This window comes from Maylandia zebra, linkage group LG22, assembly GCF_041146795.1.
Source record: "Maylandia zebra isolate NMK-2024a linkage group LG22, Mzebra_GT3a, whole genome shotgun sequence".
NCBI lineage: Eukaryota > Metazoa > Chordata > Actinopteri > Cichliformes > Cichlidae > Maylandia > Maylandia zebra.
Window position 1 is genome coordinate 15201505 of NC_135187.1, and position 27477 is coordinate 15228981.

The 27477-nt window shown below is 41.2% G+C and overlaps 1 protein-coding gene across 2 annotated transcripts in view; it reads right to left on the reverse strand.

The window, feature by feature from the left end:
• Nucleotides 1-27477, reverse strand: part of slc45a4a (solute carrier family 45 member 4a) — a 53923-nt gene that overhangs the window by 4902 nt on the left and 21544 nt on the right. For both annotated transcript variants that reach the window (XM_014413898.4, XM_004549136.5), the window contains 12 exons: nt 5233-5421; nt 3819-3998; nt 3526-3716; nt 3259-3439; nt 2403-2864; nt 1878-2149; nt 1623-1784; nt 1237-1336; nt 1049-1129; nt 822-952; nt 590-658; nt 350-504 (listed from right to left, as the gene is read on the reverse strand). In XM_014413898.4, the coding sequence (XP_014269384.1) occupies nt 350-504; nt 590-658; nt 822-952; nt 1049-1129; nt 1237-1336; nt 1623-1784; nt 1878-2149; nt 2403-2864; nt 3259-3439; nt 3526-3716; nt 3819-3998; nt 5233-5421 (2173 nt within the window). The remainder of the gene's footprint in view (nt 1-349; nt 505-589; nt 659-821; nt 953-1048; nt 1130-1236; nt 1337-1622; nt 1785-1877; nt 2150-2402; nt 2865-3258; nt 3440-3525; nt 3717-3818; nt 3999-5232; nt 5422-27477) is intronic.

Below are 27477 nucleotides of genomic sequence, written 5' to 3' on the forward strand. Positions count from 1 at the left end.
CACTTTCAAAGTAAAAGTTGTGCATTAGCACTGCAGTCATCACATTTTCATGGAGTAGTTGGAGTCTAGTTGGAGTAGGCCTGCGTGACTGGGGCTATGTTTCACAGCAACTGTCATCAACCCTGAGCAGTTTTTTCCTAGCAACCTTTGATAGCCAGATGGTTGAGGACAGGTCCCTAAGTCTAGGTGACTGGTTCCTTATGTGGTTTAACCTACATTGTCCCACTTCCAAAATGGCAAACAAGTTAATGTCACGTTAGTGATCATCTGACTGCAAAACCTCAGTAGAGGCCTATTTCTTAGTTTGTGTGTGTATTGCTTTATGGCTAAGAACGTGTAGTTTTCTCACCCGTTGTTTGGAGTTGGATAAATAACCAGGAAGCAGGCAGTAAAGAATCCAAGGAGGGAGCCCCCAGAGGCCACCATGGGAATGACACGAACGCTGCCAACAGCTTCCACTACAGAACCCAGAGCTGAGGCCACCAATATCTGGCTGATGTACACCTGAAGAATCACAACACAGTTTTCTCGATACAATATATGACATGAATGTAAGTGGCAGAACTAAATAACTTTATTCGACGCTCACCTGACAGGACAGGATGGCACAGTCGATGCCAAAGCCTCTGCGAGAGTTGCCAGGACTGTGCTGGATATACTGAAAAATGCAAAGAAAGTTATTAGTCCCAAAAGACATGATAATTATCTTCTAACAAAAAAAGTAGATTACTAGCTATTCTTTAACTATGCATTAATTCATATCTTTGTAGATTCATATCTATATTAGATCATTCAGCCTTTTTAATTGAATATATCTGTACCGCTTTCATTTCGTGATATTGTCCCAGTAGAGCATAAGGACAGTAGGAGATACTCATGGAGATGATGCCCATGCTGCTGATCATCACCATGGCCACGTACACATTAGGGAAAATTGCCATGACTGCAGTTCCTATGAAGGAAAACACAAAAAAGAGGGAGATTAGGGCACTACTGACTATCCAGTGTGCTTTTCTACTCTACTGTGGTCTATTAATGCAGTTCATACCTATGGAGAATCCAAGTGTACCCAGGATGTAGATAACCTTAATGCTCAAGTCAAAGTTGTCGAGATATTTTTGAAGAATAGCTAGAAAAGAGAGATTTGTGGATTGTTTACTCAAATGATTAAAAGAAAATCCACTTTCTAACCAGGAAAACTGAATGATATGAGCATGTGCTCTTGCGCATGGCTACCTGAACATGTAGCTGCAGTCATGGCATATATACCCAGGCCCCAGCATCCCATCTGAACTCCTTTGTGATAGTTATCCAATAAGGTTGAGTTAGAAGGAGCCTGTGAGACAGAAAACTGGGCTTAGTTACATCACTTTTTACGTAAGATGGAGACTGTTTTGCTCTTTTTTATCCTCCTGCAGCAAAATAAATGACAAAAATCAGAGAAATGAAAAGAAGCCTGTGCAAAGCATTTAAAAAAAAAGAAAAGAAAAACTGAAAGAAGATTGATAAATGTTTTTAGGGTAAATAATTAAAAAAAAAAAAAAACACGGTATATGTTGGTAAAGTAAAGTGAGATGAAGTGAATGTATGTATATCTGTGCATTTTTGACTGTTTCTCATACTTTAGGATCTCCGTGGTAGATGACTTGTCCCATGAAGTCGGTGAAGAAGACCGCCTCTGCAATGATGGAGAACCAGGTGAGCAGGTGACAGGCACAAAGCCGCAGCAGCTCCTGGGGCATCTTTAGCATGGAGAGCCACAGCAGGCGCACGGTGGTCTCAACCTGAGGGGAGAAGATAATTCATCACACATTACAGTTACCAGCGAGGACAAACAATACAGACTCGTTAAGCATCACACCCCTCCATCCACACACCTCGCCCTCTTCACTCTCCGTGTCCCCGCTGGAGGAGTTGGTGTTCCCGCTGCGGTGTCTGTTCCTCTGCCTGTTCCTCCTCCTGTGCCTGGCCTCCACTTCGTACAGGTCATTCATGCTGCGGGACGGCTTGATGAGAAAAGCTGCATTGGCTCGGCGGTAGCGGTAACGATGATTACCCACGCGGCCGTAGTAAGAAAAAGTGCAGGACGGCTGGCGGTAGAAGGTGTGGCGGTGGCGTGACTGTCTCATAGGAGCTCCAGTACTGGCAGCTGGATGAAGAGAGAGTTTGTTAATGGGTTCATCTTTTAATAACTACTATAATAACACTGTAGGGAAATTATCCAGGTCTTTCATGCTAAAATTTAAAGAAACTGATTTAGCATTATTGTGCTATTTTTCTAAACTAAAGTTGTTTATATCAGAACAATTTCACATGACCAAATCTGACTTTCCCAGTATAACTAAATATGACTGGGTTAACATATATCAACAACATGGCTATAATAACGTAAAGATGCTGACCTTTGACCATTCCAGCACGGTGTGCCTGTCCTTTGGAGCTCAGCCTGTTAGTGCCAAGTCTGTCAGTATTAGTAACGCTGGCTAACAGCCGCCCGTTCAGCGTCCGCTGCTCGTTGAGCTGGTTGTTCAGCAGCGCCTCCTGCCCATCGTCATTTTCCATTTCTTGCAGGAAAGCTGAGAGGCGGGAAATCCTGGGGGTGGTAACATTCGTTTGATTACTGCTGTTTTGGGGGCGGAGGAAGTCTTGACTTCCCGTGCTGCTGCTGCGTCTGATGCTGGCGAATCGGGGGGGTGGGGTGCTGCGATTGGGGTTGAAGAAGGAAGCGGTCGTGGAGGGTGAGCCGTGATAGGGCGAGAGGTGATCGGCGAAGATGGAAGGCTCTATGTGGCACAAGAACATCGCATCGTGGTCGAGGTGATCGAGGGTTGCATCTGCCATGGCGAGGACGCTGTCGCTTTTACCTGGAGAAAGAAGAGAGGGAGGTGATGCGATCAGTTTAGGTGTCAGAAATTTAGAGAAAAGCGAAAGAAACAGGGCAGAGAAAAAGGGATGAAGTTACAGCTGCCCTGTCATGACTGGAAAAAAAAAAGAGAGAAAGAGCAATTAAGCATTCTTATAAGTGGAAATAAAAGTCTTTGTGACATATGGTCACACGGATCCTGAACTTCCTTTTGCTCTCTTTTTGCCTAGGAAACATAAAAACCAAACACCAAAAAAGTATACATATGTTGCTAACTTCGGGTTTATTTGGATTCCCTTGGCACAGTGACCATCTTTTTTTGATCATTTGAATTGAAAACCATTTAAAAAAGATTTTGCTATTTTAAAAAAAAACCCAGAAGTTTCTGAACTTACTTCTCACAAGCTCCGCCTCTAGGAAGTCCATGTCTCCATGCTCTGACTGGTCATCTTCGTATGGGTCATAGAGGTCGTAGCTCTCTACCGTATCATCCTCACCGATCATTTCTAATTTGGCGCCGAGAAGTCCAGCCCTGCCATTGGCCGATGTTTGAAGGTGGGCAGGATCCAGACTTTCCTGTCGAGAGAGCAGTGAAAGGATGTTTTCTGTGAAGTCACTGAAAAAGTCTATTTCTGCTAAAACTGAACTTCACGGTTCAGTACCTGCTCGAGCCTGTCGTGTTGCGGCGAGTACTGCTGCTCCTCGATACTTAAGAGATGCAGCACGACGGAGACAGAGAAGAGGATGGCTGCAAAGAAGAAGAGGATCTGCTCCTGCGACTTGAAGACTGCTCCGAGGAACGTGTGCGTCCAGTCCAAACCTCCAAGCGCGTAGCCGACTGCGCCGCCTAGACCTGCGGGCAAGAACACACACAACAAACACGCGAGAGGTGAATTCTGCTCTTTCGCAGTAATGGCGGAAAATATTTTATCGCTGTGTTTATCATCAGCTGTACCTGCAGAGGCGGCGTGGATATTCAGTGCCATGTCTTGCTCCTCTGTGTCTGCCACGTCTAACAGGTATGCTCTGATTGGTCCCTCTGTGGCATCCGCACAAAAGTCCAGCACCACCACACCCAGCACAGTAAGAACAATCCCTATTGGCTGTCTCCCCTGCTCATCACCGAGTGACAGACCTGTCAGAGAAACACAGAGATGATTTTCAGTGCTTATCTTACTTTAGGTTTAGAAATACAAAAATAAAAAGGCCAATAATTATCAAGAAGAAATGTGTAGCACAACGAAAAAAATAAATAAATTTATGCTGATGTAACCAAGCATGGTAAGAGCTAACAGCACATTACTGAATGACAATAGCAGCTATAGACACAAACAGGTCACTGCACATTTCCCATACTGCGTTGCATGTCGTGTGTGACCTTGTGTACCACATGACATTTGTGACCCGGTCTGCACCCCCCCCAGCACCCCGAGGGCCTGAAGCTGTATAAATGTATGTAAACAACACAGTGTGCAGTGGGGTGTGTACTTTGAGTGTATTGTGTGTTGTCGAGGCAGTGTGACTAAGCATGACAAACTCAAATCCATTAACGTCAGGGAAATAGAAACATTCGTAGAAAGAACAGCGGCGTGTCAGTATGTGCGCTTGTGTACATGCGGGTGTTTTGTGTATTTGTGTGTATGCGTGTGCATAGGGGGTGGGGGGACAATGGAGCCACAGTACGCACTAGCAAGGCACCCAGACAGGAAGTGAACTGTGATTGGTAGAAAGGGGGAAGCAAACAGGAAGCATTTCCCTGTGAAATGCCTGCTCTTGTGTTCCCATGTCAACACACACACTCACTTACAGCTACACACACACACACACACACATTCATTCACAGGTTACTACAGCTTTCCCATGTCGTCCTGGCTCATTCACACACATTCGCCTATACTTACATGGAAACGCACACGTTCTCTTATTTATTCACTCATTTCTCTCAGACAGGTCACTGTTTGTTTCCCACGTTAACCCTCCCAGCAAAAACACACACACACACACACCTCCCTGGTGCCCTTAATTGACCCGGGTGCCACTGCAGAAGAATAGAGGCAGAACAGAATAGATGTGAGTAAAACTGAATAGAATTTGCTGACAGAAAACTGTTCACACACCTCTTGCTCTTATTTATAACTCCTTTGACATTTCATTTGGTTATATTTAGAGATGTGTACAGGCCCCGTACACTATTGTTCTGCATTAGGCACACATTTGATTATGGGTCACACTATTATATTATGGCCAAAGGAAAATCCTGAACTCTTGACCCCTATAGTGAAGTTTGCTATAAATGCTCTGTTGTTCTCTTCTCAGCTAATGCACACAGAAAATGTCTCATTAAGAAAAAAAAAAACCCAAAAACGTACCTATCAGTGATCCATTCAGAAACAGAGCCACTCCAATCAGTGTTCCTATACAGAGAGCCAGGATGAACGGTCTCCTCCTGCCCCATCGCAGAGTGCAGCGGTCACTGGCCGAGCCGATCAGAGGAGTGAACAAGAGTCCAAGAACTGGACTGAGGAACCACGTCAGACTGTAGTACTGCTCTGGAAGACCTGCACAGCACAGACACAGAGACAGATGAGGTGTGAGCAGAGATAGAGACAGTGAGAGCTAACAGCAGGTGCGCAACACAGATGTGACTGTGCTTCCACCAGGGGGCGCAAGCTGCATTCAAACTGTTCAGGGTGAGAGAATTTCTGATTAGTATAAATATTAAATATTTTAAATTAAATATTAAATAAATATTTTATTGTTTTAATATAGAAATTAGGCAATTTCAAAATTTAAATTAGCCACAGGTGGCATAAACTGTGACACTAATATTAAACATAACTTTATTTATATGATTAGATACCCATAAAAAGACTGTTCAGCATCATTGCATACAGACATCCTTGGCTTACAATTATTTAGAAATATAATTTCCTCCATCCAACAGCAGAAACGATTCTTTCAACAAAAGCAGCAATCAGCCAGCCTGCTGGTTAATGCTGCTCACTGTCATCATGATTAACATAATAATATCCTGCTTATCTGATATTAATTAACACATGTAATATTGCAATCGGGTAATAGGATTTTCAGTGACTCACTATGTGACAGCAGGTCGCAGTCACAGGTGAAGTGCACTGCCACATAAATTGGTTGTTTGTGCTGTTACTGCTGCTACCTAAGAGCTGACCTGAGGCTGACTTTTTCAACACCTTCTGTTAAAGCCTACACGAAGATAAAAAGGAGAAAGCCACAGCAACCGGCCCCAACGGCAGGATTTATCTCAGGTCTGCTGAGCTTCTGTGTGTTAACGTTCCCCCTGGATTATCGCACAAAGGAATTCGACAGAGACTCCTGTGCTCTTTTTAATGCAGAGAAAATGAGTGAAAATTGAGTGTGGAGGCTCAGTGATCAGGTTAGTCAGGCTTTTGTCAGTAATCGACACAAAAGAAACTGCCCGACAGTGACTCGCCTGTGTTAAACAATTCAATTATGAGCTCTCAAACGAAGGAAGGAAATCTCCTTTTTGTTGCTTCTTCTGAAAGCACAAGAGCACTTATGCATTTCTACTACTGCTTAAATAAACTCATAAACCTGAAAGCAGTAAACGGAAAGTATTACTTCTGACTAAATAGGAGCAAAGAAAGACAGGAAAACTTTTATTTTTCTATTCAACATTCATTTCCTGAATTAAATGGATTGAGCTCAGCATAACCCAGACTGTTATGTGAACGTGACCTTGTTACTGAGCGCACATTTAATTATCTTTATGCGCCGACTTTCCAGCGTCGGAAACCAGGTGAGGATTTCAAACACATCCGATGAATGATGGGGCCCCAAATTAGGATGGGCCAGTGGAAATAACTAAAGAGACACTTAGGATGCAGCAAACTAATGGAAATGCACACATGCTTTTGATATCTCTCAATAATACCACTCAACACTGTGTAAACCCATCAAACACACCTGTCGCCAGCAAAAATACCTCTTAACCCCTCTTAACCTGAAGTATGTACTTAATATTTTATAAACCTACCATAAATTCACTGTTGATTATCATCATCAAAGATTAAAAATACATTGAAACACATTATGAGATTAGCAGAGATAAGGTTACTGCAAAGTAAAACAGATTTCTGGTCCATTTAAAAGCCACCTGACATGACACAGTTCAGAAATGAACCACTTCTAGCTCCTTAACACAAATATCTAATTAGCCAATCACGTGTCAGCATCTCAGTGCATTTAAGTGTTCAGACATTGGAAAGGTGACCTGCTTCCAGCAAGATGGCACACGAAATCACCTGGAACTGTTTTCTTGAACATGATAGATGGTTAACTACTAATGCAATAGAGCACTTTGGGATCTAGTGGAGCAGGAGAGGCACTTTGTTGAATCTGCCCCCGGAAGATATTTAAGGATGATCAGCCATCAGTCAGCCATTGGGATCCAGTGTTGGCTGTGTCCAAGCCAGCTGTTTACACCTGTATCTTATACAAACTGTTGCAAGCAAGAAGAAAATCATCGGGACTTTAGCAAAGCTGTGAGTCAAACCCAGAAGCAACAACTTCTCACTTCTAAGACAAGCTGTTTGCTTAGTCTTTGCTTCTACAAACCATCTGACTTCCCCCCACATGCTGCCTCTGCCGATTCAGCACTTCCTCCTTGAGGGCAGGTATCAAGTAGGATTTGTCAAGATACTCGGAAAGCCTTGCGTTTGACTTTTTGAAACGTGTTCTCAATCCACGGCATTTAGTGAAACCAGTCAGACTCACTGTTTTGCTAAACAGTGACACTAGACTGGGATCAGATGGAAAAAAATAAAGTTATCTGAGTGGAGTGATAGGATAAAAGGATAGCTGTAAACCAGAAAACTGGCATTACTTTTATTTGCTTCTAAGTCTGTGTATTCAGTCAGATAATTTAATTTTCCTAATTTGTTTCACTGATAAACAGAAAGTAGAATCAAGTTTCTTTGAGTCATCACGCCCATTTAGTTATCAATGCATTAGTGAGATGGGAAGCGGAGGAGGTGGAGGCAGGCAGCCCTTTAAGCTAAGTGAAGTCAGCTGAATTGCAAATAATTAAATCACAACTTTATCGTTGCCTCACTGGCAAACTATCGCTTGATGTGACTCACTGAAAAATGAATGCCATTTGGCTGCCGCACAGAGACAAGGAGAGACGCTGAAACACTGAAAAGGTATGAGGTCATTCTCTGAACCCTGCTTAAAAACTGGAAAATTAACTTTCAAAGTATTCAAAAAGCACCACGCCTCTTTAATGTCAAAACGAGAGGGTTGACCACTATTTACTGAACCACACCAATCTAAAAGGCCAATTTGGGCAGAAGCCACCAGCAGCGTTGTGGATATAAACAATAAAGAGTAGCACATTGCTGTAACTAAATGGTTACAGCAATAAAACTCCTGGTCCCAAATTTAGTAGTCACATTACAGTTATCACTTTTATTTTAAGTCACTATGGCCTACAGCCAGTACTGCAGTTGGACCTTGTGTTTGCCGTTTCACATTTTCGTTCTTTCTTTCTACTGTCTGGCTTTGAGGTACGCTTTATTAAAGAGTAGAAAAAGAACGATTTTGTGTATGCTTTATATGCATATGTATGTGTGGGTACATGTAAAGATTACACTGCAATGAATGTAAGAAATCACTCACAGGAGATACGTAACTAAACTAATGCATTACTTCATTAAAATTATAATGCTTAATACAGTGCAATAAATACCTACCTGTGTGTAGTGTGAAGAAGTGGCCAAAGTTTTTTTATTTTTATTTATTTTAGTTAATTCTGCAATAATTCACTTTAATAAGAAGAAAGACAGCAGAAATGCAGAACTGCTGATCAATACAAGCAAGATGCGAATGATAGTTAATTCCTCAGTGGGCCAACAGATGGAAGAAACTTGGAGAGAGCAAGTGAGTTGATGGCATCAAATCTAATTGAGAGAAGATTAAGACTTATCTTAATTTTTAAATGGACTTTCGATTTTCTCAAGGAGTCCTCTTTTAATAGATAGACGTCAATAACTGAGTGCCACCATATCTAATTAGCAAGAGCTGATCTAAAACCTCCCCAGAAGTCCACGAACAGACGGTAAACATCGAGGTCGCCATGTCAGGTGCAGGGTCAAGATCCTTTCACACAATCCTCATCAGTCCATAGAAGTCCAGGCGACAAATCTAATCTGACTCATTTCTTTTAAATAACCAGTGTTGATGTCCGATGTTGATGTGTAGAAATTCCTTGGAAATTTGTGGGAATGGAGTTGTTTGCTTGCAAAACCCTGCCATCATGTGAAAAACTGTCTGCTGCAATCATGGTAATTTTTATGTTTTCACTGCTGTTGATGAATCACATGTTTCTGTTTGGCAGGAATTGTGGTCTGACGATAGCCGTGCAGATCCGTGAAACAAACCCTGAAGCAGAAACAGCAACTTCAAGGTTAAACTGCGTTTTCTCATAGGAACACTGAGAGCTGGACAAGCAGCAGTGAGAAAAGTGAGACAGTCTCACATCCCTTTGCTTTTGCTAGATTGCTGCAAAGGACAAAACAGAGACTGCAATTCACACGGAGCAAATCTTTTCCATCGCTTTTCACTGCGAAGAAGCAGGAGGCAGAGGCAACTGAAGGCTGAACAAGAATAACAAGTCGGCCTACATTTACATTTGGAAACTTTTCGTTAGCAGATCACGTGAACTCCAGGTGTCGAGACTTCATCCGCTATAGCGCTTAAACACATTGATCAGCAACATCGGCACTCACTCACAGCAGAGGTGTCGTCATGGACTCTGGATGAAGGCCGCTTAGCTTCGATCACACCGAAACTGATATCACTGTGACACATTTCTTTACTGTAACAGCTGCTGATGTGACTCACTTGAAGCAGAGTGCATTACATACTGCTGCTCAGGTTATCTCAGCATGCTACCAAAGAAAAACAACAGGCTGGACTATGCAAATATAATTACCTATAGCCATAGCTATAGCCTCAAAAAATGACTTATTAACTGTTACAACTAATGAAGGATATGAGTAATCAAAGGGAGAGAAAAAAAACAGCCAACAAAGACCTCGCAGAAGCCTCTTCTTAAATGCTTTTTAACTGATAAATAATCTGGTTTGCAGATGCCAAAGAAGTCTGCGTTTATGCTTTAGTGAATGACATTCTAGTATTCTTTAAATACCTTACTAATCAACAGGTATTTGTGTTTGTGTGATATACCCTAGGCTTGCTAGCGTTACCCGATAAGCTAGTCCGTCACGTTGTCTCCGACGGTGTGGAAACTGCAACTTCAATCTGTGTCCACAAACCAGTGACATACATCTTTTATGGACTACAGCTCTGTCTGGCTAACAACCTAAACTCTAGAGATAATCAGCCTTATCTCATGAGAGATGATGAAAAGTTGTAAATCTTCACATTTTTTAAATGGTAGGCTATTCATTTTCAGCGTATCAACAAACAGATTTATCAACAAGTACATTTCTGCCCCACGCATCCAAACAGAGAGCTCATTGAGTCTTGAGGAGCACTGTGGTCAAGTCTCTTGGTCTGTGAGGCATGTACACGTGAATATAATGTGTGTCCTTGTGCCTGCCACCTTGGATTTGTATGTTTTTCCAGAGGCTATAGCTATAAGCACTTTTAAGTGCAGGAACATTGAGCCTTTGACCTCACTTTGACTTTACAGCTCATCATCCTGTTGTCCCGTACAAATGTTCACCTCTCTCTTTCTCATGAACAGGCCGTGAACTAGGCTTGACCCTTGTCACCGTGGCGACCAGGTCTTGGGAACTCTGTCGCCACGGAGACTCCATCACCTTTGCTTCCTGGCTCCTAATATGGCTGTGTCATTCACACAGTGCTTCCTGTTGTTTGGTGAGTTCAGACTGAGGAACAATTTGTTTCTTTAAGTTTTTTTCTCAATTTTTTAATACCCTTTTCAATCTTTTGTTTCTCTCTCTCATAAACACATACACTAACACACCCAAGAACGCACGAATACCCACGAAAATAACACATAACATGCAAAAGCCACAAACGCAAGACCTGTTAAAAAGTCAAACAGTGGCACGGCAATAAAGCGGGAGACAAAGCAGCAGATAGGAATCGGTCTGTCGGTAGGTTTGTCAACATCAAAACAGGAAAACTGTTTCTAGTAAACAGTTCCCACACAAAACACCAGAAACACAGTCAACATGCAGGAAATACACACATGTCTCAGTTCCCACACATAGCCACAGACTTACAGTCTCACCTATGGAAATAATAATAATAATATTAATAAAAAGGAGCTCACACAGCTGAGTTCCCACACAGTTTGAGTACAGTAAGGCCAAATGCACACTCACACAGGGAACAATACTGAGAGAATCAAGAAGCAGGAAGCATTTTAGAAAAGAGAGAACAAGAAACAAGTGCAGTAACAGACAAGGAAGGGAGGAAACGGAGAGAAAGAGGGAGTGTGAGAAAGGATTAAGATCAAAGCATTTGAAAACAGAGTTAGGATAAGGTGAGAGGAGGAGAAAAGGGAGGAAAGACGGAAGAATGAAGATAGAGGGACAGAAAAAGTTCATATTCGGGCTGTCACATGGCTGTTAAGCAACGCCAATTGATTGTGGGAAAGAAAAATGTTCAATCTCCTCCATCTATCATCAAAGAGGGTTTTTTGTTGTTTGTTTTTTTTTTAAGCTACGCACATTTCCTGAATATACGCGCACACACGTGTGCACGGACTAAAAACTGAGCTTAATGTGTGACTGTTGGAAACACAAATCTCCCATTCATCCCAGATTTCATGTGTGTCTTGTCGTCACTGCACTATAAAATACACAGTAAAACTTTGTAGCTTCAATTGTTTTCAAACCACTTTTATTGTGAATAAAGCAGCTTTGAAACACTATATCAAGATATGCTGTATTCTAGTGTCAATCAAAAGGACAATGAATCTGAGGTTGACCTGAAGTTCACACTGAGATCTTCATTTAAGCAAACTACTTTCAAACTACTTGGAATAAATTACTCCCACTGTGCTTTTATGTTCTGCAAAGAAAGTCCTCAGATCACTTACAGCCTTCATGCTTCTCTCACATTTTCACAACAGTCCCCTCCTTGTTTTGTCTTGTACAGTTCATTTGAATTTGTTCCCTTTAGCTACATGTTAAGCGAAAAACTTCTCCAAAAGTTGTAAAACCTATCAGATGCTTTCTGTTGCTATAACGGGGTTTCAAAGCAAGACTCATTTATCAAATATAAATACGACAACAGTGAGTGGCGCCTCTCTTTAATTATCTGCAGAGCTGTCTAAACAAAATGACCAACTTAAATCAAGTTAATGCTAAAGTGTAACAAGAAGTTTAAATCAAAGGCAGTTTGACATATTAGCCGGCAGCTGGAATAATCATAACTTAAACATGTGATGCTCAGTTCATACCACTGACAGCTGCATGTTGTCTGTATGTGACTGATAATTAAGTGTCCGAATAAATCGCGTCCGTTTTCAGTCATTTTCTATTAGATCAGGCATGTCAAAGTAATTTTACAACGTGGGGCACGTCCACCCCACTTTGACTCCAGTGGGCCGGACCAGCAAAAACTCCTCTTTCTGTTAGTGTAAAGAAGTTTAACTACGCATTTAATCCCAGAAATATTTTAATGTATAATAAGAAGTGAAATTTCAACAATACATTGCAGTTTTTCTACATGATAAATTAATGCTTCTTTGGGCTTAAACTCAAACGTAAACTGTAAGAAGTAAATGTGTGCAGTGGGCCCATTCTGGCCCCCGGACATCAAACAGTAAAGTTTATCTGATAATATCACTTCTTAAATTTCTTCTAGATTGAAATGCTTGCACATGGAGGAGAGGCTAGACACGGATGGTTGCTCCTGCTGGTCTAAGTCATCTAACTGTCTAATAGTAGTCTAATCCTCCAAAGTGTAACTCATATTCACCTTATTTAAAGAAAAACCAAAAACATAAGCAGCCAAAGAAGTTGCTCTACACATCTGCACTTCTTTTTTGCTCCTTGCTTAAAAATGTGGTCACATAAGTGAGACAGCGAGAGTTCGTTTCTGCTTTTCCTCGAAAAGTTCTTAATCAGTTCTAATTGATCTCTGTTGGGCAATCAAACACCACTGCTCTGACCCAAATGCCTCCAGATCAAAGAATGCAAGTGTGCCACTTTTGAAAAGGACACAGTTGGAATACGACGAATTTTCCCTAAATTTGCTGATAAAATGACGCCTGTAGAGTGAAAACTGTGGACTCAGCAGCAGGTTACAGAGAAAAACTTCAGAAGAAATGTTTTGCTTCGCACACTCTGTCGGCTAATTTATCCACTCTAGCTGTGACTATTCTGTCCGCTCAAACTAAAGGGGGTTATTTCTTCACAACAAATAACAAACAAATCATTTGAAGATGATGCACGTATTGTGCAAACTATACGCTTTTATGTCAGTTTTAAAGGGCATTTCTGCAAAATTCCATTCATATATATATATATATATATATATATATATATATATATATATTTATTTATTTATTTATTTATTTATTTTTTAATATAAATAATAAACTACAATAAATCTAATTTTTTTTTTTAATTTTCTTAATTGTTTAGCCTGTTGAGCCAACATACTGGTACCTGGTCTTGCACCATTAACTGTAAATGATCTAGCTCCACTGGAAAACAACAAAACTCAACTCCAAACGTAAAATCAAACAATCAGTCCCTTTCTTACAAAACAAACAATCTTATTCTCTCCTATTCCAGCCCTTCACTTCTACTCTCTCTCTCTCTCTCTTTCCGTTCCCATTCCTCCCGTTCCCATTCTCCCATAAACCCCCCAAAAACAATCCTTTCATATCCTGCGCTGGCGTGAGAAAACCACAAGAAAAATGACAAGGGTCCAGAAAAGAGGGAGAGAAACGGTGTGAAAAGTGAGAGTAGGGTAGAGGTCATGATGGGAGAAAGTGGGCAGGAAGGAAGGAGGGCGAGCGCGAGAGAACGAGAGACAGAGAGCGCGAGAAGAGGAAAGGAGGAAGCAGGTGGTCTTAAATAAACAAAACATGCAAACTGAGTCAGGTGTAGCACTCAAAGAGGAAGGAAGAAAGAAAGGGAAGAAATGTGGTTTGTAACAGATGGGGCCATGAGGGCAGAATTAAAATTTAGACTGGTCAATATTTCATTATTGATAAGTGTTTGGCAGTGGGTTCGATTTCAGCAGGAGGGAAGAAGAGTTCTTCTTGCAGCTCATTTAAAATCTGCAAATATGTAGAATTAATATCTTTGAAGTCTGGGACAGATATCTGCTGGTGTTAAAGCAAAATTTCAGCGTATATCTGTGAGGAAAACAAATCCTCATGTTGTTTTTTACGTTTTTAATTTATTCTGGAAGAAAGTGGTTTGAAGGAAGATTAAACCGAGTGATTGCTGAAGTACAAACTGAGCTTCAAAGGACATTTTACGCTCTAATTTGCTGTTGGTGTTCATGCTTTTCCTTTTAACCTGCCATTTGCCCTAACTGGAAGAGCTGGGAATTAGGGCTGGGCGATATGGCCTAAAATTCATATCACGATATAATTTGAAGCATGTGCGGTAACGATATATATCGCGATATATTCTTTTCTTCTGTATAACGTATTTTCCACACTATAAAGCACACTTAAAATCCTTTAATTTTCTCAAAAATCGAGAGTGTTCCTTATGTATGAATTCTGGTTGTGCTTACTGACCTCGAACCGATTTTGGCGTGCAGAAATCTGTTAAAAATGTTTTAGTACAACTTTGGTAAGCCACACTGCTTAATGGATTGTCAGAGCATTACGGTCTAAATTCTTTAATCTTTAATAAAATCATCAGCGTTGCCGCTTTACCAGGTGTAACAATTAAGTTTAACATCCAGGCATCCATGAAAACAGAAGTTATTAAATTTATTGGAGTTAGAAGTTAGCAGGTAGTTAGCTCGCTAGTTTCCACCTAAACATGACATACCATGTTCTGAGTGATTTTTGAAACTAATTAAAGCGTACAGCTCTGCGACCACTTCCGATATAAATGAAGACAGAAAACTAAACAGCAGTGGCGTTTGTAGGGTTACTGAAGTTGGACTACCTGGTATATAATGTTGTGCTACGTGATTGCTAGCGACACAGCTATGTTAGCATAACATTAGCACAGTGAAGCTGGAGAATGAACGCCAACTTTTTTTCCACTCGATAGAAGTTAACGTGAGGGATTCTGGTGGTCAGGGACAAATGCAATCGCATAGCAGGATGCTATACACGGGGCAAATTTCAGTCAGGAGAACAACTGAGATTATTCATCCACAATACAAGGTTAGTTATTAATATACTGCAACAACATGGGAATAGAGCAGCTGCAAGAGAATTCAACATTATGTTCATCTCTGTGCTATGACTGTCGGCATAATTTGCAGATGATAATGGTTGTAGCCACTGTGATGCTTTCGACCAAAACAGGTGCAGCTTGATGACATCATCAACATGCGCTATCGCGATACAAAATCTCTATCGTTGGCCAAATTTATATTGTTTCTATCGTATATCGTTTAAATCGCCCACCCCTACTGGGAATGCTGATTCATTGCATTATTATTATTGTATTGTGGCATCTGCTAAAAGCAAACTTGGCCAACATTTATGTTCACAGTGACTGGGGAGTGAATAGAAAGAAATGCCTGAGACAGACAGAGGGAGACATCAGGAGAGACAGGAATGAGTCACAGTGCTTCCCAGCAGCAAGAGATGGTGAGAGCATCAATCACACAACAGACACACATGGATGCTAGTACCAAGGCGCGTGCACACACACACTGAAGAAAATGCAGATCCAAGTGGGCAAGCTCCACCACCAAGGTTGTAATTAACAAAGTGCCTATTAGGGAGAAATACAGCAAACTGCTAACTCAATCAATGAAAGCAAGAAATCTCAAAGAAATTTCTACCTGATACAGATGAGTGTGTGTATCACAGCTTTATAACCCTATTCTTGAGAGAAAGGTGGGTTTTTACACTCCACACACACATGCACACACGCACGCACACACAAATCTGTTTTATATTGACTGGAAACTGCTTTAAGAGAGGTTTATTCAGCTCATTTAACACAAAAAAGAGCAGATATTATCCTCTGCGTGAGCGAGAGTGCTAAAACACAGGGGCAAAATCCACCACCAAGATGCATGAAGCTTGCATGTACATGCACACACACGCAGCTGCTTCTAGTCAGCAGAGTTATGTAACAGCACTGCAGTAAACTAGGAGCCTCCCACTGAGACGGAGAGAGGAAGGAGAGCCAGACAGATGGAGACATTTACACCGAGCGCGAAGTTTGATGAGTGAAATCAGACTGAATGAGTGAATTTACTCTTTCAAGCTATCTGTCATTGGCACCGATATATGGCCTCGTGTGATTGACAGCAGGGAGTCAGGTCTCTGGCTGGGACTGACCTATAACACACAGGATGCTCCAGCTGGCAACATTTGCTGTCCTTTCACTACCAAAGAAGCGATCGATGAGGCCGATCGGCAGTGATCAGTCGGTAATGTTACGTAATGACGAGTACAGTAGGTCAGCCATGTAACGAGGTAGCATTCTGCATTTTCTTAATTCAAAACGTGACACATTAAAGCCTGAAATACAATTGTTCCCTTCGACACACAAAGGGGAATTTCAGTTTTCTGTGATGATGCAACAATCAGAAATTATTTTATTGATCTACTTTGTGTATTGGCCAGCCACCACTAATCGCATGGGACACACAACTCAGTATTGACACACAAATCAAAACGCTCCAACAGTTTCAAAGCGAAGACAAACGACAAGCAGCTTCAAAGAAAGTAGAGCCAGAACCTGTTGCAAAAACTAATATGTCCCCTCTGATTTTCTCATTTTATATCTGGAAGTTTTTTGGCCTGCATTACAAAAAATGGCCTCTGCAATAAATATAGGTATATTTCATTGTCATGCCATGTGAAACCTAATGAGTTTTTTTCCAAGTCACAATTTGTAATGGTCACAAGTCAGACGGCTTCTTCCTTGTGACTATGCTGCAAAGCATTTTGCAATACCTAAAACTTTCTGTGGTAAGAGGTGACCCTTACAAGTTCATAAAAGTTTAAAATTGCACAGTAATACATGTCATATATGTACTGACCTCATGACTGATCCAGACACAGATCTCTGTGGTATCACACAGAGATGCAATACCTGGAGGTCAAAATAATAATAAAAAAAACCACAAACTAATGAATAACATCTTTAAACATGTGGCATGTGAATATTAACAGTTTTCCATAAAAATAAAGTTTAAAGGAAATTAAACTGATCCTTCTGGCAAAAAACATCATAAACAGTTTTTTTAAGGTGGAAATCTATATTTCAGCCTGGATTTATATAATGAAAATAGCCTGTAAATATAATCTCTTATATTTATCTGTACATGGACATTAATTATTTGCCGTTGAAGTGCATCTTCCAAAAAAAGTAGGACATTCAGCTTTCTGAGATTTGGGTTAAATTGTTAAAAAAAAAAAAAAAAAGAGCAGCCTTAACCCAAACCATCATCCATTTCTAAACCTAACCAACAACCTAACTACCAAAAGACTAAAAATACTCTTCTTTTGTGGGATTTGAGCACCAGTTCCTTGAGTGAAAGTCCTGTGTGGAGTTATCTGAGTAAACAACTCCACAGGACCAGTCTGTCAGTATTCATCCATCTTCCTCTCATTAATATACGGTCAAAGTCAGCGAGAGTCAGTGAGAGAGCAGATGTTTTTCTGCTCTTTTAAAATACGCATCCAATCACACACACACACACACACACACACACACACACACACACACACACACACACACACACACACACACACACACACACACACAACTGCCCTCAGGCCAACCATTACTGATGTGTTTTGTGGCTGTTGTTGGGCCTGTGTGTGTTTGTGTGTTTCACTCTTGGTTTTATGGATTTCTGGTCACTATTACTGACTGCAGTCCAACTTGTTTTGTATAGTGTGAAATATAAAAAAGTAAAGCTGTAAAAAAAAAAAAAAGGAATGGAAACAGTGAGTTCAGTGTTAAGGCTTCTGGATAAAGTCCATAAAACCTTTTTTTATTATTATTGTGAAACAAATATTTGTATAGTATTTGTATTATTTTTTTTATTTGATGTAAATCTCCTTCCTCCTTTAGAGATTTTTAAGGTGTGGTTGGGTTTTTTTCTGTTTTCATGTGTGTTGTGATTAATTTGAGTTACAGAAAAAAAATTTGAGCAGCTTCTTGTCACATTAGCCTCGTGTTTATACCACTGCGGTGCTCTGAGGTTAGGATAAATGATGCGCTGAGCAAGCTGCAGGTCAGCTCTTAATGCATGATGAGGTTTGCATTTACATCTGGTTCATTTCCATATCACACGAATCTTATTAAGCAAAACTGCTGTGAGCTCAAAACCCAAACAAGCAAGCACCATTTGCACATCCAACAACATGTGGCAACTCCGCCAGCCTCTTTGCTGTGCTAAAATAATTTACAGGCATTTCACAGAAATTTAATAACAAATACGTTTTTGATTTTTTTCAGCATCATCTCTCCAGATGTCCCCTAAAATGAAGCACAGCTTTGTGATTTTTTAAAAATAAATTCTTACAATGAAGTTACTTACAAGAGTAAACGATTTATTGTGTTAAAACATAAATTTATGCTAATGTTCTCTATTTATTTTCAAAGATAACAACTGCTGGTCAAATCTCTGCATTTAGCATACCTTTTAGCAGGTTATAGGTCTTAAACAATGTCTTTTTATTAAGAGTTTTTCTTTTATACATATAAACAAAAAGAGAAGAACAGGATTACAGATGATCTGTACATTCGGGGTAATTAGCTTTAAGGCTGTGATATAAAGAAAAAACAGAAAGGGAAATAAAGAAAAAAAAAGAGAGAAATATAAACGTGTATAATATTTCCCCAAATAACATAATCCCTGCAAAATAATCCTATTCATTCCTATCCAGGTCACTGCTCTAGACCTGTACACTGTGTTTCCACACCTGACATAAGAGAGTTTGCTGAAAAATTCATTTAGATTTTGAAATGCAGAAATTTTCCAGTTTTAGACACGACATGAGGTCATTTAACCACTGTTTGTGAGTGGGAGGGGCAGCGTCCCGCCACCTCAGTAGGATTGCCCTCCTGGCCAACAGAATGATAACGCCTGTCTTTTAGAGGCCGTAGAAGCTCCTTATTCCCACTGACGCCAAACAGAGCAAGAAGGGGGCCAGGGGCCAGCGTCACACTGAGAATCCTGAACAGGGCATAAACATTTTACATTTTGAAGTACCGTAATTTTCGGGCTATAAGCCGCTACTTTTTGCACAAGCTTTGAACCCTGCGGCTTTTAGTCAGGTGCGGCTTTTCTATGGATTGTCCATGAGCGGATTTGATTTGTTTGTTCCGCTGTTGTACGGCACTACGTTGCCTGGCGGAAGGATCGGGGTTCAAGAGTGGTATTTTGGTCACATGTCCATCCGCCAGGCAACGTAGTGCCGTACGAAGTAGCGCGAAAAACAAACTTCAAAGTAGCGCTACGCGTTCAGCTGGAGGCGTGGATGATGAGCGGCGTTAACTTGCGAAAAGCAAGTTATACTCAACTCCACCGGTGGATTCTGACAGCGTGGAAAAGTGTGAAAACATCCACGATCACCAACGGATTTCGAAGGGCTGGACAACTGTATGATGGAGAGGAGGACACCGCCACGGCCCTTCTGAGGGTGTTCAACTCTGACACTGACAACGAGGATTTCTTTGTTTGGTTTTGAAAGTGACAACGAAGGAGAGAAGCGGAGAGTGGATGACGAAGCCACCCTGAGCCTGTTCGTTTCCGACACTGGAGAAGAGGACTTTGGTGGTTTTAGTGCGCAGGAAGAAGAGAAAGATGGTGAATGACTGACTTTTCTTCTTGTTAAAGCCGTGTCACTGCACCTGAGCCTAAAAGGTAGGCCGAATCTATTTTTCTGGTGTGCTGTAGGTTATTATGTACTACATTTGTTACTCATTTATGAAGCACAGTACATGTTTTGTACTTGTAATTACCGGTACTTGTACACATACCCTAAAAAGTTATGCAAATATGTACCCATAACTTGTTTTTCAAAATATTAATAAAAGGGGTGTGTCTCCAAACAGCCGTCTCTTTCCTGACAATTCCCTTTGTGCATCTTCTTTTACATATGATAAGTCAACATTGAAACACCTGCGGCTTTTAGTCAGGTGCGGCTAATGTATGTACAAAACAGGATTTTCCCCTGATTTTAGCTTGTGCGGCTAATATTCAGGTGCGCTCTGTAGTCCGGGAAATACGGTACTTACAGCTGCTCTCTTGTTTCCCAAGAGGTCACCGCAGTGTATGGATCAACCTGGCAGAGATTTTTATGCCAGATGTCGGCTTGTTACCCTCCTGGGGCTGGGTTTATGTTTCCTCCTCCTCCTAATTTCAAACCAACAACCTTCCGCATATTTGAACTTTAACTGTCTTTTTTTCTTATTTTGTATTTTTATTCATATTAACTGTTTGTGAGGGGTTTTTCCCCACGTTTCAGGGTACTCTCTGTAAACAAATTCCGTAGGCCACTGATTACAACTATAATCATCTTAATAAAACGAAAAGAATTTTTAAAAACAGCTTCCCCCAAAGTTTCTTTGTCCCTCATCATCACCTGAGAGCTTTGCTGTTTGCTTGTCTGTAGCGAGAGAGGGGCGGGAACAATGTGCTGACACACACACACACATTCAGTTCTGCATTCCTCGCATATCGTATACCGATAGCACTCACATACCTGGCTAATCGCCTGCTGGGTGGAAAAATAGCACACCTATAATATGTCTTTGACTAAAGTATTTGTTGACTCTGCATCTACACTATGTCACGAATGCAAAAAACAGATCCGTGAAAGTAACCTGTGCTGCTGCTCTGACTACAGTTTAACTCTCTCAACGACCCCTAACGGTCCACACGCCACAGTCTGGGAACCGCTGGCATCCGTGGTTCACCACTGTGCAAAGCTACTGACATGCAAATAACTCTTTCATAAAAACACTTTTAGTGTCTGTGTTAGTGATAAGTTATTAACATGAACAAAGTTACTGCTGTGATGAGTCCAAATGCTATAAATAAGAAGACTTCAAATAACTGAACAGACTGGTGTGTTTGTCTCTCTCTCTCTCTCTCTCTCTGTGTCTCTCTCTTTCCCTGTGGTGACAGGCAGAAGCGTAAAATGATTAATGAGGACTGATTGTGATTTACACACAGTGGCTCCTATTTCTCACGTTTTTTTCAATCCAGATGTTTCTCTCCTACCTCCATATTCTAGCTATGTGTTGATAAACCCTCATTTCACCAATGCAGGCGTTTGTCACTCTGTCCTCCATCTTTTCTATCCTTTGAATGACTTGGTCAGATTATAGTGATTAGTGAGTGTGACATCAAGCCAGTCATTTATGTAACCCTGTATTACAGTGTCTGCAAGGTCATCTGCTAGATTAGACCAATGAACATGATAGGATCACTCAGTGGATTAGGTTACCTGGCATGCAAGTATAAACAGCGTAAGATCAAGCTGATTTGTTGCAAATTAAACAGCGGGGGCAGATTTCCTATTGTGACATGACAACAGGGTACCAGCTACTATCTAGCTCCCATGAAATCGGCGCAAAAGAAAAGTTAACGCGCAGACTGGCATGTGGTAAAATTTGTGACATGAATTGAAAATAACAGTTTGCTTGTAGCAAACTTGGCAAATCTGGCCTCCAGTAAGCTGTCGCAGCACCGTGCCACGATGGATTAGTAAAGTAAACAAGCACTCAAATGGTTTCATTATTTCATTAACTTTAACTGCCACTTTGTGGGTCATTTAGTTTGGTATGCAAATATTAAGAGGCACATGGCTTTTCAGAATTCGAGGAAATCAGATGTAGTAAAAGGTGAAGACACTAATCCAGAGAGCTCCACCTTTGGGCCGCAGACAAGGTCATTTCATTTTGGATTGAAGTAATCTCCTTAAGAAGGCCACCAAAGAAGGACAACAAAGTTGTCGAGTAGCCAGCCTGCACTCTTTTGGGTAACACAATGGTGGCATTCCTGCAAAGGTGGGCAGTCAACCATGCAAATAAACAGATTATAAATAATTACGGGTCAGAAAGAGACCTTTGAATCAGACTGTGCTACTCCTGAGATTGTTTAGCCTCATGCTCGTTTTTATTTATCAATTTTTTTATTGTATTAAGTTGATTTACTGAACCCTTTCTTCATTAGAGGATCAGCCAGTTCCGTGAAATAATTGAAAAAGAAATCTACTTTTTTGTAGGAACGTGGGCAAAATAACACAAACTGCTGAAAATAACTGAAACGAGCTCATCTGCATCAAAGGAAAGTTGAAATTTCAAGAAAATATAACAATTTTTAGTAGGTGAGTGCTGGGAGTCTTTGCTCTCCAGGTCAGTGTGTGTGTGTGTGTGGGGGGGGGGGGTGTCTGTGTGCTTCTGGCTGTTTTTTTCTTTTTTTTTTACAGTTCTGCCAAGCGAGACCTTCTTATCTCATTGTGTTTGTATTCTGAATACAATGACAATAAAGGCTTTCTATTTGATTCTATTCTATTCTATTAATCGAATTCAAAACACAGCGACTTTTGAGGTCAGTGGGTGTAACTTAACGAGCGACGTACTCGACGGGGTTCATAAAATTACATCCAGTTCTCAAAATTAAGTGAAACAATAATGGCTATGTGAGCTATAAGTGACTCTGTATGAACCAACACGAGCTTCTGCTGTATTCACATTAAATGTACTCTTTGTCATGATTCTTACGCACTGCCTTGTATCTGTAGGTACTTAATTCTCACACCACAATGCTTCTGATAACGTCCCTAATCTGATGTTAGTCCAACAGCCTGCTGTTAGTATGGAGCTGCACATATATACATATATATTTGATAAAGACAAATAACGAGTATTTTGATGCTTTACTAGTTGTCTTGAGTTGCCTATGATGTCAGTTCTGAGAAAGCTGATTATGTAATGTGACACGCTCATAACCGAAAAGATCGACACAGCACACGGTCTGGACTCATCGCCCCCACCCCCCACGCTGCCCTTTTTCTTTTACCTTATCACTTTTCTTAATCCCATTTGTAGAGCTGACTCCCTTTCACTCTTATCTCTGTGTGAGCATTAGGTGGTGTTCCTGCTGAGGGTGATTTTCAACAAAGACAACAGGAAAATGTCCCTGCAGGTCAAGCAGAACAAATCAAAGGCAGTGCACTGGATGCAAAACGTCTTTTCAAAAGACTCTTCGCCTCTCTGTGTGGCAGCTTAAATGACCTAAAAAATAGCCACAAACACAGAGTTTACAGAGAAATAAACAAGAACATTTCAGGGTATGTAAGATATCAATGCATATCCCAGCTGTTACAGGGTAAGATGCAGGGTACACAGAGGCAGAGCCTTCAGCTATCAGACCCCTTTCTGTGGAACAAGCTCCCACTCTGGGTTCAGTAAACACACACCTGCTCTGCTGCTAAGATTAGGTTTAAAACTTTCCTTATTGAATCCTTGTCTCTCTGCGCACCTCTTTTGTTTCCTCCTTTCCCCATCGCCCACTAACTCGTCACAGAAGATGGCTGCCCTCTTTGAGCCCACTTGTTACTGTAAACAAAGGAAGTTTGTCATTCCCACTGTGGGGTTTTCTCTAATATTGGTGAATCTTTAACCTTACAATATATGGCAGCTTGAGATGATCATTGTTGCGAACATGTGCTATATGAATAAAATTGACCTTAAATGAATTTACTTAATTGAACGCAAGAAACAAGGACAAAAGCTGCACAGTGATCATCTTATCTCACTTATATCGACTGTTTCCAACTAGCAGCCCAGACTGTACAAGACTCAAGCCCAATTTGGTCCGATTTGATGCCTAAATTATAAATATAACTGTCTCAACAGCCCCAATATGTGCCCTTGCCTTTAGGGGAAAGGCCTGCCTCCTTGTATAAGAACAGACGAGAGCTCGGCATGCTCCCCGCACAAGCCCTTGTAAGGCAGAAGTTTCTTAGCTTTTCTCCGCGTTGTATAAATATGGGCTCCTTGACCAAATTGTATCCGCTGCACACACACTCAGACACACACCCTCTCCCCTTCTGTGACCTCAATGTTGTGGGGTTACACATACAATGGTTTCACTCAGGCAGAGCCAACCAGCCAGCTTACTGACGATCTAGCTAATTCTAGTAGCTACAGTCAGTGCATAGAGCACTAACTACATAGAGGAGCGGGGGTGGGAGGGCGGGATATTGTTATCCCAAAACTTGGAGCTCTGCCCACAGTTAGAGGAGGGGGTTGTTTTCAGGTACTACATCTGTTTGTTTTTCCTCTAGCAGGCTAAAAACATGAATGAATGCAAACACAAGCAACCTTTGTGGCTGTGAAGGGTCGGGGGAAACGTAGTCGTACACAGACATATAACTTCTAAACTGATATAAAAACCAAACGCTCAAGATGGTTCTGGATGTTGTAAAATAAGAACTGAAAAGTCCTTTTCTATTTCAAAACAAAGTGGCTCACCCAAAAGCCATAATAAAACTTCCTCTTCCAGGTTTGCTTCCACCTTGTTTGTTCTGCCAGCAGTTTTCCAGCTCTGTTATAATGGTCCTGTCAACACTTTACAGTGGTGTTTTTATGAGGCAAAATCACTCTGGTCCAGAGGGGATTTTTTTTAGCTCTACTTTGCTACTGGAAGAAAGATGTGCTGACATGCCATATTAAGATCTATTAATACATCCATGAGGCTAATCAGCATGCACAGGAAATGAGGAAAACTCTCCATGGTTAACCAAAGCATACATGGAGTTCATTTCCATTTTTAGACCTGCTAAACTATCCAAAACATGATGTATGGCAGACAAAACAGGACGGGAAGTAAAATCTTGCCAAAATGTCAGACAGAGTACAAGATTACCACAAGCAAAGTAAATTCCAACCTGCCATTTTTTCCAAACAGTTTGTTGAAATTATTACATTATTCCCCAAATCTCTCATACTAATGAGCTCTCAGACCACTCCAATCCCTGCAGTCCCTCGCTCAGCTTGTTTTATGACTTTACAGATCTTGACTGTACAGTCTTGGTTCACTCTCATCGACCTAATTTTCAGCAGCTGCTAACATGATAGGCACGTCAGCTTCACGAGATCTTAACATCATTTGTAGTCTTTTCCAGGCCTAAAATAAAGCAAGTCTGTCGAAGCTGCAGGCGTGTCACTTTGTCAGCGACGTGTGACGCAAATGTACACGTTTTTATTTGTAACTTATTAATAAAAATGCTTTGCACGGAGCATTTGGTAGTAATAATAACAACAAGCACGGTTTATCTGTATTGTACTGACTGGAATCTCCTTTATTCGGATGAAAGGCAACCTTCTCATTAATTACAACGAGTAAAAGGTCAAAATGAATGAAATAACACAAATGGATTATCTTTCCTCTCAGTGACAAATAAAGTCACTGTTCTGTCTGCTTTAGTTTTAGCAGACTAATCTGTGGGGCTTGTACCTCCTGGCAGTTTCAAAATCTACTAAGAGGAGCTCAGACATATTCTGATCTAAAAAAAAATTAGGCTAGGGCAGCTAAATCGGGGCTAAAATTAGAACCAAAACATGCAGCGGCTCCCCCGTGTAATGTGTCCACAGGAGACACACTATATTTTTTTGTTACTTGTGATGCCTTTTCCTGCTTTAATATTACGCATCAAGAGCACACCAGTCTTTTGAATTCAGCTGAAAGCCTTTAAATTTCCAACATTTGGCTGATCTCAGTGCTGGCCTTCGACGCAACAAACACTTGAAGTGCATGTTTGGGATCCCGGTTCCCTGTGGCGGCTCATCCCGGGTGAGCCGGCCAGGAGTCACGGTGTCCACAGAGCGACTTCCTATTCATGTCCCCTTGGTTATGTAAGCTAGGACATCGCGCTAATGTCAGTGAAGGGGAAGGAGAAATTTGAAGAGGAAAAAAAAGAAGCAAGAGGGGGGTTTACATGGAAACTACAAATAGTACAAATAATGCTATGGCTGTTTCTCACATTTTTCTCTTCACACCCTCTCCATCTCCTCTACAGACTCCAGTACCCTCCAGACAGAACTGGACTTGGCATATTTTCAAAAGGCAAAGATGACACTGGGTGCAAATCCTCGGGAGTCCACATCTCCGAGGATCTCACCTGGACGACCAACTGCTCCAAACTGGTCAAGAAGGCTCACCAGCACCTCTTCTTCTTGAGGACTCTGAGGAAGAACCACCTGTCCTCAGACATCCTGGTGAACTTCTATCGTTGCACCATCGAGAGCATCCTGACCAACTGTATAACAGTCTGGTACGGGAACTGCTCTGCCTCGGACCGGAAGGCGTTGCAGAGGGTCGTGAAAACTGCCCAGCGCATCGCCGGAGCACCACTTCCTGCCATAAAAGACATCTACAGGAAGCGGTGTCTGAAAAGGGCTGGAAAAATCATCAGAGACCCCAGCCACCCATCACATGGACTCTTCACCCTCCTGCCCTCTGGGAGGCGCTACAGGAGCCTCCGCACTAAGACCACCAGGTACCGGAACAGCTTCTTCCCCACAGCTGTCAGACTCCTGAACTCCGCCTCCTGACCCACGTTAACACATGGACTGAACATACACACACACACAATGGACAACTGTACCCTCAAACACACAATAATAACATGGACTGAACCACCACTCACAACCACTAGCACTTTATACAGCCTCTGTAGAAATTATCCACATATCTCACTTATCTTAACTGCACTACTGTATAGCTCTGTGTAAATAATCATTCTGTACATACGATAATTTTTAACCCTACAACTGTTTACAACTTGCATAGTTCCCATTTCTGTATAGCTGTATATCTCAGATTCTGTAAAGTTATTTATTTCATATTCTGTATAGTTTTTCATATTTATATCCTGTTCATAGCCTGTACATAGCTCGTACTCACTACAGCCTACATACTTATAGTTATAGAATATTCACAACATACTTCATACCGTGTACATTATAACATACCATAATAGACCCATCCTGTAATATACTTACATATCTATACTATTGCTAATATATATTGTAATATATCTATATCACTAAAGCACTTCTGGATGGATGCAAACTGCATTTCGTTGCCCTGTACCTGTGCATGTGCAATGACAATAAAGTTGAATTCTATTCTATTCTATTCTAAATGATAGCATGCCCACTGTGACCGGAGGTCTGGTTCTCTGTGTGTGCATGCTGTGAGGCAGGGTGTAAGCCGGGTAATCTCCAAGCAGATCCGAACAAGGTGAAGGGGAGATGAGATATGTGCTCTGACATTTTAGCTTCTAAGGTGTCCCCTTAAATGGCATTACAATTTAAAGAGACAACAGCATTTCATCCATCCATCCATCTGAGGGGTTGGAGCATCTGGAGCGTATCCCAGCTGTCATAGGGCAAGAGGCAGGGTAGAACTCGGACAGG